At 41.9% G+C, this 15,229-nt stretch overlaps 1 protein-coding gene across 3 annotated transcripts in view; it reads right to left on the reverse strand.

Annotated features, from left to right (window-relative positions):
* Erap1 (endoplasmic reticulum aminopeptidase 1) overlaps positions 1-8,736 on the reverse strand; it is a 34,056-nt gene extending 25,320 nt beyond the window's left edge. The window contains exons 1-4 of one of the 3 annotated variants that reach the window (XM_075976449.1): positions 8,659-8,736; positions 4,949-5,492; positions 2,939-3,077; positions 291-425 (exon numbers count right to left, since the gene is read on the reverse strand). In XM_075976449.1, coding sequence (XP_075832564.1) covers positions 291-425; positions 2,939-3,077; positions 4,949-5,475 — 801 coding nt within the window. In that variant the 5' untranslated portion in view covers positions 5,476-5,492; positions 8,659-8,736. Of the gene's footprint in view, positions 1-290; positions 426-2,938; positions 3,078-4,948; positions 5,493-8,090; positions 8,337-8,461; positions 8,537-8,658 lie in introns of those variants that run through there. The other 2 variants (XM_075976452.1, XM_075976451.1) reach the window with 2 other exon arrangements.
* Positions 8,737-15,229: the final 6,493 nt, after the last annotated feature.

A 15,229-nucleotide genomic window follows, 5' to 3' on the forward strand; every position in this document is an offset into this window, starting at 1 on the left:
AACCATCTCTGTCATGATGCCTGGACAACTTATACATTTAAAAGAAACATGGTCTACATTCCACAAGGAAAATAGTCAAGGTCAGAGAGCCAATTAGCACAGATTCAGATAACTCATGACTTACACACGCCATGGGCATTCTACGTTTTTATTATTAGGACATTGCTATCAGGTAAGCTTTTGTGACAATAGAATCATTAACTATTCTGTTTTTCCTAAGGCTGAGGGATTCTCAGGAAGCAGGAGCAGCATCACAGGTTGATCATCTTGTGAGGCAAATACATGCTCACCTTGACTCCACTCTTAGTCATCTTGCTCACAGACTTAAAATCGGAAATAATGAAGGCCACCAAGTAGGTGCTCATCTTCACGGTGACGTCAAAGTGATCTTCTATGAGTCCTTCAGCAATGTTCACAGATTTCACCTATTATCAGAGTAAATAACCACATAATCTAATCACTCAACACACTGGCACACATTATAAAGAGAAATTTCCCAAACAGACATATTGAAAGGAATAGCATGGTATTTCTTTAATTACTTTGAAATCTGACAAGAATTTAGATGTCAAGGTCAGACTATTTGATTCAATTTCTTTTTTATTTGGATATAAGTACACTCTATACTGGGAAAATACATACATAACCATTTGCTACCTAAAAAGAACTTCTGATTTTTTTTATTAGTTGAAAGTGCCCTATGACTTTTCCTAATATGAAAATTCTTTTCCAATCTCAGTCTTGTTTTATTGAAATAGGTTTTAAGTACAACCAGGGTCCTTGCCTTGAAGAACAGTTGCATGTTGGTGGGAACATTCTAAGAGGCATGGTCCCAGAGAGAAAGCCTAATACTTCAGCACAATAAGTTTTGAGGTGAGAACTTAGAGAAAGAATCAGACTGGGGAAGAGCATGTGGCCAGACACTTTCCTACAATCCATCCCATACCTGCCCATTTTTGTGCCTTCATCCTTTCCCACCAGTCACTAAGTATTGTACTTGCTGGTCACCTTCTGGTCATTTCAACCAGTCGTGCTGAACAAGTTAGCTTTACTCCTCAAGAATCTCAAGATACTCTTTCTGTTTAAACGGCTTCTACATATGCACAGTCAAAATTTCCATTTTTGATGTGCTAATTAATAACAAAGGAACTTAATTGTACTAATCTAAATTAAGATGTGCTTAAGTCCCTGCCAGCTGCCTAACTTTCAATGTTCTCATGGTATAAAGAATTGGACCTTCCATTCCCTCAAAATACCCATTGTTCTTCCTCTGAGCTCCTTATCTGTGTGGGACACTGGGCCATTCCAGTTAGATTATTTCAGTGGGAAACTTTCCTGCTCCAGGAGCAAGATGGCATTAGGGGCTTTCCTGTGCTCACAAGGCAGATCCTGGATACCCCATGGATTATGATGCCATTACCTTTGTGGTATTTCTAGAGCTCCCTGCCTTCCATCTGGAAGCCTATGATTTTTTTTCCACAAATTTCTTGGTGTTCTTTTATTTTCCTAGAGATGGGACACTCTCATTTGAGAATACACTACTGTACTACAGAACAACAGCGTGACATTGCGTGTCTATCTCAAATTTATTCCAAGAAGGCAGTCTAATTATTTGTTTATTTATATACAAAAGTGGGAACAGGAAAAGAGCTAAATAGTAATAGTCTTCAAAGGACATAGAAGTCTAGGATGGGCAGAGTTTTGCTTGATAACAGGATCTTTCAGGTGTTCAAAAGTAGGTACAGAGTTGTAATGTTGATGTGCTTATTTTGGGGTTCTGTGTCCCTTTGTCGCAGTCACCATAATGAAGTCAGACACTCTTTAGAATCCTAGACAGATTATTCTACCCTGGGTCTCACTTAATGCCAATCAACTGCAAACCACAACAAAACCATGTGTTTCCCAGTGAAAATGATCACCACTGCAGCTGTGCTGGACTCAGCGGCCATAATCATGAGACAAGGGAGGTAGGTGATTGGTTTTATTCCTTTGGTATGGACATCTTCCTTCCACTTTAAAAAAATCTGAATGAGTGCTAGCCACACCTGCCTTGAAATTAGAGAAATGACTTCTCATAAGGGAGTTAAGGCATCTATTACTATTCAGCTATGACATTACAGGCTCTGAAAAGACTACTGTTCCTTTGGACGTTTATCCAATGTCACACATACAATTATCTGCTGTATAGTTAATGTAATCAGAGATTAAATGGAAATTATTATTACTTTATTTATTTTTGAGATTTTAATATAATCACATAATTTCCCCTTCCCTTTCCTCCCTCCATGCCCTTATATACACTCCTCCATTCTCTTTCAAATGCATGGCTGCTTTTTTCATTCATCATAATTATATGAATCTATTGTATATTCCTATATATACCCTGATATAAGTCTGTTAATGCTACTTGTATGTATCTTTTCAGCTTCTTTATTTAGTGTCATGTATTTAGGTTTGGTTATTTGGTTTTGGATAACCAACTGGTATGCTCTTCCCTGGGGGATTATTTCTCCCAGACTCTCAGCATTCCTTGGTTGTCTGTAATTCTTTGTGTGGGGTTGAAGCCCCTCATGAGCTCCCCCTGTTCACACTGCCATGTATAATGTTGTCCTTGCTCAGCTCATGTTCAGGCAGTTATGTCAGGGGAAATTATGGGGGTGAAAGCACTTGGTGAAGGAAACTATGTGTTAAACCTGGTGTGAACTCCTGACAATTCCCTCCATGTGTGTAAATTGTGCTGAGAACCTGAATTTTTAAGGGACATTGTTTTCTTTGGTTATCAACAAAATGTGGCTTGAAACAAAAACATTTGTTGGAAGTGAAGTGAAAAGTTATTAAATATAACTGTCAGGAAATAAAAAAGATAAATGAAATGTTGGTGTATTGGACATCACAGAGAAGGGCAATTTTCCCAGGAGCAGATGCTGTTCACACTCACCAAGGGCATATTAGAGATGGCCAAGTGCTTTGGTTCCCTCCTAATCTTGATGGAGAAACTTGCTTTGAGTGCAGGCTCATCAAAGCAGGGAAACGCCATTCTAGCAGCTGTGGGCTCAAACTGTGTTGATGCAAGTATTCTACAACCACAAGAAGTGAAATGAAATCAGTGTTGTGCACCAAAGTCTCCAAAGTAGGTATTTGCATCTTAATTCCTGGAGTTAATTTAAGATCTTAGATTTGATTACTAAGTTTTTTTAAGACAGGTATTGCTCTGGCTTGCCTGAAATTTGCTATGGGTACCAGGCTGCCTCAAATTCACAGAGATCTACCTGCTGTGGGAGAATGCTTTTGCACACTGCAAAGATTTGTCACACGTATTGGTTTAATAAAATGCTGACTGGCCAGTAGCCAGGCAGGAAATATAGGCTGGGGGATCATGTGCCTTTCAAATCCTGAGAAATAGAGGCAATCCTTCACCTAATGAAGCTTTCAGACTGATTTGTGTTTTTCTCTATGTTCCCTTAAAAATCAAGAAAGCATGTAAGGTAGACAGGACAATTGGTCTTGCACATTAATCTTGTGTACCCTGTATAGCTAGCAAACTGTGGGGAGGTGGAAGGGGGATGGGAGGGTGTCTCTGCAGGTATCCAAACAGGGATAAGAATGAAAGCCTGGTGCAGATTGACTTTATCAACCTGGATCACACTTGGGAAGTTTAACAGGTCGTTTATTCCCAATGTATAATTTGGGGAAAAGTTTCCTGGTGTAATACAATCCCCATTGCACAAGGAGATGTAATAGGAGGCTGCCAGTTCATTTCCCTCCTATAACAAGGAAGAAAAATTACATTGAAACTCAATTCAGGGCACATGTCATTTCTTCCAAGAAGATAGTTTCTAGGGATACGCTACCTATACTAGTTTAAGGGCCTAAGGGTCTGGCCTGGTGTCCTCATACAGATAATGTAGAGATCATTTGAACTATTAGCCACCTCTGGTCCTGGTTGTGGGAGCTTGATATAGCCTGGCCCAACAGATGATACAGATCACCGGGCTGTTAACCACTTCCAAGTCTCAGCTTTCTGGACAGAACAGGCCTTTTCTCTTTCCCATTGGAAAGACAATCCTTTGTGCTTAACATTCCTGGTTTCTCTAGAGATCTGTGGGCACAAGGACCTTCCTGTTATGCTCCCAACAACAAATATCACTGTGTCCTGGCACCTACAGTTGTATTGATCCTGATAATTGTGTCTATATTCTGTTTCTGATGAGGGTATCAAAAATCTTATTGCTCCCAATAAATTTGCCATAATCTCAGTTTTGCTGTGGCCCATGACGAATTCCTTGGCTGGTCATACCAGGTAACCTTGGCCCAGAAGCACAGCTGCTTACATTTTCCAAATGTATACTTTCCTTAAAAGCAGAACTAAAGCATATGACCTGTGAATGCATGGGGGGTTCTGACTTCCAGTATGTCTAAGTGTGACCATATTTGAAAATGGGATCTTTGCAAATGAAATAAACCTAAGAAGAGGTTATTGAACTCAAGCAGTATGACTGGTATTCTAATTTGGAAATTTGAATTCTAGGTACACAGAGCACAGGAAGGATAAGAGCAGAGAGGAGCAGGAGACAACAAAGCAAGGAGAGATTTCAGCCAGAGTCAGAGGAAACACAGGCCTTGTTCTAGCCTCCAAGCCTGCGAGAAAAATAAAGACTAAGGAACCTAGTTTTTGGGAACTGTCCTAACAGGTCAACTAATACAAAGAATTAAATATATATTATAGCTCAGAAATCTAATTATATAAACGAATAGATATTCAGTTTGTTAGATCTGGAGAAATGAAAATAGAAGGGAAAAATAAAGTGAAAAAAGCAAAGAAGATTTAGTCATCTTTAACAGGTTAAAGACAAAAATATGACTGAACAGAATTCGGTTAGAAAGGAACAAACACCTAAATGATAGATTTAGTATGGGCACACTTGAAGCTGAAAACACTTCCTGTTACCTCGTTTCTCCTTCCTGGGTTCTGTAGGTGCTTTTATAAAATCCATGGAAGCTCTCAGAAAGGTTCGCAGCATAGTTGATGATAACTGTGTACAGGGGTCCAGCAAGGAGTGGTTGGGAAGCCAGCAGTGCAACTTGCTCGTGGGCTGGGTACTCCAGGACTCTCAGTGGTTCTTCAGACAGCCTATCTTCAGCTCCTCTCTTGAGGGTAGCCTTAGAGATTCTCAGCTGGTGACTATGCATGATAATGGTGCTGGTGGGCTGACTGGCTCTGATTTCTACCTCTGTTGTTCCCCAGAAGGTCAGAGTGCTAAGGTTTGCATGGATCATGAGATCATAATGAATTGGAATGATATGCTCAGGAAGTCTCATGTTATTCCAAGGGAATGGGGCCCCATTACTTGCTTTTGGAGATGCTGTATCACTGCTCTGACACCAAGAGAAAGATGGCACAGCTAAAAACGTCAACAGTAAGGAAAATAGAGAGGGCATGCTTGTAAGTGGCCATGTGAGGGGCAGAGACACCATCTCCTTGCTCAAATTACCTACAGGAACAATAAAAGAAAAATTTAGAGAAGCAAATTTAAAAGCCAGTAATATTAAAAGTTATGACAGCATGTCAAAATACATCAATCAATAATTAACAGACCAGAGGAATCTTCCAAAAGTTCGAGATATTAAAAATTGTCTCCCTTGTGCAACTGGGAGAACTCTTCATTCTTCTTGTTTTCCTAAGCTAGCCTCACTGTGTGTCCATGGGTAGGCTGAATCTTGTTACATAAAGCAGGCTAGCCTTCCGAGGGCAGTGATCCTCCTGCCTCTGTCTCTGAACAATAGAACTGAAGCACAACTGGCTAGCAGAACTTTCAGACACACTATAAAGCATCATTTGACTTTGAATTTTTAACTGTATTTTAGTTCAATTAAAGTAATAGAATAAAAATAACAAAGTAATAGAACAAACTTTAATTTAAAAAAAAGAAGAAATATTAGAAGGTCTAGAGTCGCTCAATAAATGGACATTTGGGAATTAAACAGGTAAAGGCAGTCAGGCAAAGCCGCAGCAGAATATGATCAAAGCACCATCGCTCATTCAACCTCAATGCAGTCCTGTAGTACTCTTCTGCCCTGGAGTCAGACTCCAGCTCTGCTGCAGCCATGGCTACAATGATGTCCTATAGACCCTATAACATGTCAGCAGCTTTGAGGTTGACTTGTCTGAATTGAAGTGAGGTGTCCACAATACCAAGCAGGGGAAAGAAACAGCAAGAAAATAAACAGTTCAGCTTCTGCAGTAGGAGACAGGCCTTGCATCCTAGCAATACTCACAACATAGGATGTGGGAGTGTTTTCATTACAATAATAACTTGGTATTGGTAAGAATAGAATGACATTTACAAAGCAAAAGAGTAAATCTAGCTGCAGTGACTGTATGGGTGATTGGTGTAATAAAAAACTGAAGGGTCAATAGCTAGGCAGGAGGCAGAGGTGGGATTTTCTTGGACAGAAAGAAAGAGGAGGAATGGAGGAGCACAGGAGACAACAGGGGACATGTCAATTATATTTTAATAAAACACTGATTGGCCAGTAGCCAGGCAGGAAGTAGAGGCAGGACAACCAGACAGAAGTGGAGGTGGGTCAATAAGAACAGGATAATTCTGGGAAGAAGGGAGTCCTAGTCTGCAGTCATGACCCAGCCACAGAAGAAACAAGATGTGACTGCCTTGTTGAATAAGGTCCCTAGCTGCGTGGCTAACTCAAACAAGAATTATGGGCTAATGTAAGTTATAAGAATTAGTTAATGAGAAGCCTGACCTAGTGGGCTAATCAGTTTATAACTTTAAAAAAAAGTTAAAATTTGAAAGTCAAGTGATAGAGAGCAATACTGCATCTATCTTCACATCTTCCACAGCACCTAAAGGACAACTTGCATATGAGAGGTGTTTCATTGTTAAAATCCTCTGGCTAATCCCCACCAATCTGAGATCATTTTCCAGTATGTTTCGATCTTTCCTTGAAAAGTAGCTGTTCTCATCTAGTGTAAGTGTTCATTTCAAAATAGCATTTCATAGTTCTGAATAAAATTCTAAGATTTGGCTTTATTAAACATTCTCTAAGAATAACACATGGGGAATAAGCTCCCTAAAACAATAATTTATTCAATATATGCAACTGCTTCACTAACAATTAAAAGAGCAGAGGTCAAAGAGAAAATAAAAACTACTGAGCTCTGAAGAAGCACCACCAGCATTTCACACTTGTCATCTTGATCTAGCAGTTTATAATCACACACACACACACACACACGTATACATAGGCAGAATGTCTTTTAGTCTTTCTTTCAGCACCGACTTATGACCTTGGTGAGGTTACTTTAGTTCTTGTTTCATTTTCTTTATGTGTAAAATGAGTAATACCTCCCTCACAAGGTTGCTGTGAATATCAAATATGCTTAAGTTTTTTCAATAATGGATAACACAAGTATTTATTAAGAGCCTATGTGTGGTCTTTGTAATTTTAAGAACACTGTAAATTACTTTTCTTTATCATATGATGAAAAATTGTTCATTGTTAACTTGTGGCAGGCTCTATCACCTAACTTTAACTCGAGTGCCATTATAGAAATCCTACTGAGCTGTCTGTGATGATTCTGACTTTCGTGCTCCTCAAGGAAGTTAACGGCAAGTGTTTGGATGATGTCCCGTTTATATTAGGCCAACCAATGCAAAACAAAGAACAATCAGGAACACAAGTTCTTCCTAACTTCCCCCAGTACAATCCAAACAGTAAAGTTAACAAGCACTGGAAACAGCTCATCACCGCTGGCAAATTATTTCAATGTGGATTTAAATGCGTGTAAAAATACTAGAAATTTTCAATTAGGTACACCTTAAAAAGCTTCTAATTCAAGATATATTTCCAAATCTGGGCAGGAAAGGGATGGAGATGGGAGCTGTGACAACTGTGGCCAATTTAAGATATTTTTAAATTGTTTCCCATATACGAAACCTACAGTAATTCTGGCATTCAAAAGAAAAACACAGTTTTCTTTCCAAACCTGAAAGAACTGTCATCAAAGCTTAAGAAAACTTTTGCTTTCTTGCTCCTTCCCTTCCTCTTATGAAATTACTCCGGCAGCATACCCTGTGAGTGAAGCTCCCAGGAAAAGCACTCACTCTGCTCAAACACAGCTTTGTTTCTATAAAGGTTAAGTAGGGACTCGGTGGTGGGGTTCGCAGCCGGAAGTACAGGAGTCCGAGGTAAGGAACTGGCCTTCAGGACTTGGCAAGCGCCCCTGAGCCTGTTCGCGGGAACACTCTCAAGGCGCCCTCCAAGGCCTGTACCCCAGGTCCACCCCGCCCTCCCTGGTCGCCATTAGGTCTTAGTTCAGGGGCTGCAGCAGCTGGCCAGCCTCCAGCTGCGAGGCGGAGCGTGGCCAGAGGCCGGCCAGCCTGACTGTGACTCGAGCTGGGGAGTGCTCGGGGTCTCCGAGCCTTCGCCTTCCCCAGGTCACCTGCCCGGGTCCGTCTGCCGGACGCGCGCGGAGAAGCGCGCTGCGGATCCCTGCTCGCGACACACGGCGCCGGTCCTGGTCGTCCGACTGGAGCCTGGGTCCCTCCGACGAGAGCTATCCAGAGCCCTCCCGCAGCTGCCCGCAGCCCGGTACCCCGCCGGCCCCGCGCTCCCCTCGGCCTGGCCAAGACGCCTCACCTTCACCTCGGCCGCCAACCTCGCTCTCCGACCGAAAGTGAAAGTGGAGCTGGGCAGCGAGGGCGCGTGGGGCCAAGGAACCGGCAGACTCGGGTTATCTCCGACCGAGGCGCTAAAAAAGGACGAGCTCAGGGTGCGTCCTGACCAGGGCTACCGCATCTCCGGGGCCCAAATTTAGGAACCCGGATTGGAAATGAATGCTTCGGGACTGGCAGAGCAATCGGCAGGGAGGCGCACCCCGCGGAACGCAGAGTGTTTTTTCCTGTGTGCCTTATGGTGTGTTTAGTTTGTGAACTTCAGTAGTGAAATTATCTCAGCAATGTGTAAAGTTGGTGCTCAAAGCAGTGCATTCAAACTGGTTTTTACCTGCCAAGCCTGAAGGGACACCCATTGGATGGAGAAGATGTTCATCATTTCCTTTCTGCAAGTGACTGATAGCCTTGTCCCGCCCCCCAAAAAAACCCGGAAGTCCCTTGTTGTGGTTAGTCCCCGGAACTAAACCACGGTCAGTGCCCCATGGAGATGTTTTTATTTTAATTTTAATTTTTAATTGTCTTTTTTTCTGGAATCTGTTTTTTTCCTGGAATAAATTTTGCTTCTGGTTTATTAGACTTTGGTGGTCTGTCCCCAACTTTGCACAACCCCCGTGGACCCAACAATACAGAAATCCCTTGAAAATACAGGAAGAAGTCACTGTCTCTGTGTGAACTGGGCAGGAAAGAGCTGGCCAATGGGCAAGGAAAAAAGTAACAGCACTGCTCGCTCACTCTGGCTTAGAGTTATGCGGTTACACTGACTGTGGTTTAGTTTTAAAGTATCAAAGAGCAATACAGAATAGAGTGTAAGAGTAGATTTGGCAGCATTGACTTCTATTTCCAAACACTACCTGTGATTTTGAAAATTCTGATCTTCGAGTTGAGAATTAAAGTTTTAAGTTTAGTTATAGCATCTGTAAAAAAAAAAAACTAAGGAAACTACCAAACTCAGTAATACTCAGAGGGAAAGAGAAAGGACACCTACCATTGCTAGAGGCCCCTAGTTCGTTTCCTGGCTGTGCAGACTCCCGAAATAATCACATAGAAACTATATTATTTGAAACACTGCTTGGCCAATGACTAGCATATTGCTAGCAAGCTCTTACATATTAAATTAACCCATTTCTCTTATTTTGTATTTTACCACGAGGCTCAGGGCCCTCCAGCAAGGCTCCAGCTTTGTACTGTCTTTCTCCCCTGGCAGCTCCATGGTGTCTCTTGACTCCACCTTTTTTTTTCTCAGCATTTAGTTTAGTTTTCCCCACCTAGCTCTACTCTGCCCTATCACAGGTCAATGCAGTTTCTTTATTAATCAATGGAATTACAGCATACAGAGGGGAATCCTTCAATCATCACTTCCCCTTTTCTCTTTAAATGAAAAGCAAGGTTTTAATTTTTTAATTTTATTTTTTTATTGATAAAAGGAGAATGAAAAAAAAATTCCACCTCCTCCCAGCCTCCCATTTCCCTCCCCCTCCTCCCACCCTTCTCTCCCTCCCCTCACTCCTCTCCCCCTCCCTCTCCAGTCCAAAGAGCAGTCAGGGTTCCCTGCCCTGTGGTAAGTCCTAGGTCCTCCCCCCTCCGTCCATATCTAGGAAGGTGAACATCCAAACTGGCTAGGCTCCCACCAAGCCAGCACATTAAGTAGGATCAAAACCCGTGCCATTGTCCTTGGCATCTCATCAGCCCTCATTGTTCGCCATGTTCAGAGTCCAGTTTTATCCCATGCTTTTTAGGTAACAGTCCAGCTGGCCTTGGTGAGCTCCCAGTAGATCAGCTCCACTGTCTCAGTGGGTGGGTGCACCGCTCGTGGTCCCAACTTCTTTGCTCATGTTCTCCCTCCTTCTGCTCCTCATTGGGACCTTGGGAGCTCAGTCCAGTGCTCCAGTGTGGGTCTCTGTCTCTATCTCCATCCATCACCAGATGAAGTTTCTATGATGATATGCAAGATATTCATCAGTATTGCTATAGGATAGGGTCATTTCAGGTTCCCTATCCTCAGCTGCCCAAGGAACTAACTGGGGACCTCAGCTTGGGCACCTGGGAGCCCCTCTAGGGTCAAGTCTCTTGCCCACCCTAAAGTGGCTCCCTTAACTAAGAATTGTGGTTCCGTGCTCCCCTATCCAACCTTCCTTTATCCCAATCCTCCTGTTTCCCCAAGTCCCCCCCTCCTTCCCTTCTACCTTTTCTCTCCCCATCTCCCCTTACCCCCATCCCACCCCACCCCCAAGATCCCAATTTTCTCCCCGGCAATTTTGTCTACTTCCCATAGCCAAGAGGATAACTATATGTTTTTCCTTGGGTTCACCTTCTTACTTAGCTTCTTTAGGTTCACCTATTGTAGACTCCGTGACCTCTATTTATGGCTAGAAACCAATTATGAGTGAGTACATCCCATGTTCATCTTTTTGGGTCTGGGATAACTCACTCAGGATAGTGTTTTCTATTTCCATCCATTTGCATGCAAAATTCGAGAAGTCATTGTTTTTTACCGCAGCGTAGTACTCTAGTGTGTATATATTCCATACTTTCTTCATCCATTCTTCCATTGAAGGGCATCTAGGTTGTTTCCAGGTTCTGGCTATTACAAATAATACTGCTATGAACATAGTTGAACAAATGCTTTTGTCATATGATAGAGCATCTCCTGGGTATATTCCCAAGAGTGGTATTGCTGGGTCCAGGGGTAGGTTGATCCCGAATTTCCTGAGAAACCGAAACACTGACTTCCACAGTGGTTGCACAAGATTGCATTCCCACCAGCAATGGATGAGGGTACCCCTTCCTCCACAGCCTCTCCAGCAAAGGCTATCCTTGGTGTTTTTTACTTTAGCCATTCTGACAGGTGTAAGATGATATCTCAAAGTTGTTTTGATTTGCATTTCCCTGATTGCTAAGGAAGTTGAGCACGACCTTAAGTGTCTTTTGGCCATTTGAACTTCTTCTGTTGAGAATTCTCTGTTCAGTTCAGTGCCCCATTTTTTAATTGGGTTAATTAGCATTTTAAAGTCTAGTTTCTTGAGTTCTCTATATATATTTTGGAGATCAGACCTTTGTCTGTTGCGGGGTTGGTGAAGATCTTCTCCCAGTCAGTAGGTTGCCTTTGTGTCTTAGTGACAGTGTCCTTTGCTTTACAGAAGCTTCTCAGTTTTAGTAGGTCCCATTTATTCAATGTTGCCCTTAATGTCTGTGCTTCTGGGGTTATACTTAAGAAGCGATCACCTGTGCCCATCTGTTGTAGGGTATTTCCCACTTTCTCTTCTATCAGGTTCAGTGTTTTCGGGCTGATATTGAGGTCTTTAATCCATTTGGACTTGAGTTTTGTGCACGGTGATAGATATGGGTCTATTTTCATTCTTCTACAGGTTGACATCCAGTTGTGCCAGCACCATTTGTTGAAGATGCTTTCTTTCTTCCATTGTATACTTTTAGCTCCTTTATCGAAAATGAGGTGTTCATAGGTTTGTGGGAGAAAATCGGGTCTTCTATATGATTCCATTGGTCGACTTCTCTGTTTTTATGCCACTACCACCCTGTTTTCATTACTGTAGCTCTGTAATAGAGTTTGAAGTCAGGGATGGTAATGCCTCCAGAAGATCCTTTATTGTATAGGATTGTTTTGGCTATCCTGGGTTTTTTGTTTTTCCATATAAAGTTGATTATTGTCCTCTCCAGATCTGTGAAGAATTTTGATGGGATCTTGATGGGGATTGAATTGAATCTATAAATTGCCTTTGGTAGAATTGCCATTTTTACTATGTTGATCCTCCCAATCCAAGAGCAAGGGATGTCCATCCATTTTTTGGTATCCTCTTCAATTTCTTTCTTCAATGCCTTAAAGCTCTTGTCAAATAGATCTTTCACTTCCTTGGTTAGATTTACCCCAAGATATTTTATGCTGTTTGTGGCTATCGTGAATGGAGAAGCTTCTCTGATTTCCCTCTCTGCTTCCATATCCTTTGTGTAAATGCCTTAAAGTTCTTGTCAAATAGATCTTTCACTTCCTTGGTTAGATTTACCCCAAGATATTTTATGCTGTTTGTGGCTATCGTGAATGGAGAAGCTTCTCTGATTTCCCTCTCTGCTTCCATATCCTTTGTGTAAATGCCTTAAAGTTCTTGTCAAATAGATCTTTCACTTCCTTGGTTAGATTTACCCCAAGATATTTTATGCTGTTTGTGGCTATCGTGAATGGAGAAGCTTCTCTGATTTCCCTCTCTGCTTCCATATCCTTTGTGTATAAGAGGGCGACTGATTTTTTGGAGTTGACCTTGTATCCTGCCACATTACTAAAGCTGTTTATCAGCTGTAAAAGTTCTTTGGTGGAGTTTTGGGGGTCGCTTATGTACACTATCATATCATCTGCAAATAACGAATGTTTAACTTCTTCCTTTCCAATGCGAATCCCCTTGATCCCATTATGTTGTCTTATTGCTATTGCTAGAACTTCAAGCACTATATTGAAGAGGTATGGCGAGAGTGGACAGCCTTGTTGTGTTCCTTATTTGCTTTTGGGGGTACTTTTTTTAATATTTTTCATGCAAATTATGACACACAAAATTAGCTGCATGTTTCTGCTTCCAGTGTGAATGCAATTTTTTTCTTACAAGGTGCTTCATCTAGAATTTGTTCATCAATATTGATTATAGAAAATGGCTTTGTGTTGATTTTCTCTTAGAGGAAAGAGAATGTCTCAGTTTTTTTGAGTAATCTGTTGTAATCTGCTGGTCTGGTATGTCATGTAAGTACCCTGTCCCTTTAAGAGACAAACTCTGCCCAACCTTCCCCCTTCTGCCAAGGCAAGCTGATCTCCCACCTCCTTTCCAGTTCTCTCTCTCTTTCTCTCTCTCTCTCTCTCTCTCTCTCTCTCTCTCTCTCTCTCTCTCTCTTCTGGAGAGACAGCTTCTGCCTCTCTCTCTTCTCCCCCTTCCCCTCCCCTTCCCTTCTCCCTCCATAACCCAGTAAGTAAATTCTGTATCCCAGCTCTCTCTGCATGGTGTATCTGTTTGTCTCTCAGCCACCATGGTCTCTCACCCAATAAGGGGACCCACCGAGACCTCCGGTGGCCTGCCAATGCCCCTCACAGGACCACTACCCTTCATGGGACTAGCCTCAGGTCACCATCTTATAAATGATAACATTGGTGCCTGACTTGTCCAGGCTCTCTCCATGCTCCCTCCTGCCTGTGGGCAGGCCAGCGGATGACATGTGGGGATCTTGGACTTGGACCACTTTCCAACATCCTGTGCCTGCTCCATTACTGCAAGGTAAGGTCAGCTTCTCCAAATCAGCTTTCACTGACATTCATCTCTGATTATTGCCCACAGCTGAGGTCTGAGATCTGGCTTCTCATTCTCACACTATAGTTCTTGTCACTATAGTTCCTTGGCTGCTCAGAGTGGACCTCAGTCCCCACCCTCTGAGGTGATGAGCCTTGAGCTATCTCTTGACTCTCACTCTATCCTGAAAACGTTTACAGGTATGTAGAAATTGAGTCCTCACATTTCTTACCCTCTTGCCTTGGGCAATAGACCTAAAACTTTGGGTCCAACCTCTACCCTGGAATGTCTTTTACAGACTTTAAAGCCTCTGCCTTACTCACAAATTTCTAGCCTTACCCGCCTTTGCACTAACAAGTGGCCTACTTACCCCTTAAATAAAAAGCTCAAGTGGGAACTTCCTAATTCTATCAGCAAACAGACAGATTAATTTTTTTTATCCAGTCATGCTCCAAACTGTTTGTGTCCAGCCAGCATTCCACACCTGTCATCTATTCCTTTCTCTGGGCAGCCTCACCCCCACCAATCTGTAAATGCTTTTTTTTTTCTTGCTTTTATTCTGTCTCTGCCACTGGAAAAATTAGCTGGATTCACAAGGTGGCTGTTCCATTCCCAGCCCTCACTCCCCATGGTGGCTGGCATGGTAACTGGCATACAGCAGCTGGCACTGCTGAGTAATTCTGTGTCTACTTCATGTATAAAAGAATGTGTGCATGGTGTCACCACACAGATGTAATTCTATTTTAAATGTTTGTTCTACACAGCCTTTATATCTCTCTTGCTATTTGTACCTATTTAAAATTCTTGCCATAATACTGCTGAAGAAATAGAAACAGTCATCAAAAGTCTCCCAACCTAAAAAAAAAAAAAAAAACTGGAATCAGAAGTTTCAGCTCTGAATTCTACAAGACTTTCAAAGAAGAACTAATACCAATACTCTTCAAATTATTCCACACAATAGAAACAGAAAAAACAATGCCAAACTCATTTTATGAGGCTACAGTTACCCTGATACTCAAATCACATAAAGACATTACTAAGAAGAATTACAGAACAATCTCACTCAGGAACATTGATGCAAAAATATTAAATAAAATACTGGTAAATCAAATCCAAGAACATATCAGAACTATCATCCACCATGATCAAGTTGTTTTCATCCCAGAGACGCAGGAATAGTTCAACATATGAAAATCTGTGAATGTAATCCACCATATAAACAAACTAAAAAATAAAATCCACGTGATCATCTCATTA

This window comes from Microtus pennsylvanicus, chromosome 6 (genome assembly GCF_037038515.1).
Source record: "Microtus pennsylvanicus isolate mMicPen1 chromosome 6, mMicPen1.hap1, whole genome shotgun sequence".
Lineage (NCBI taxonomy): Eukaryota > Metazoa > Chordata > Mammalia > Rodentia > Cricetidae > Microtus > Microtus pennsylvanicus.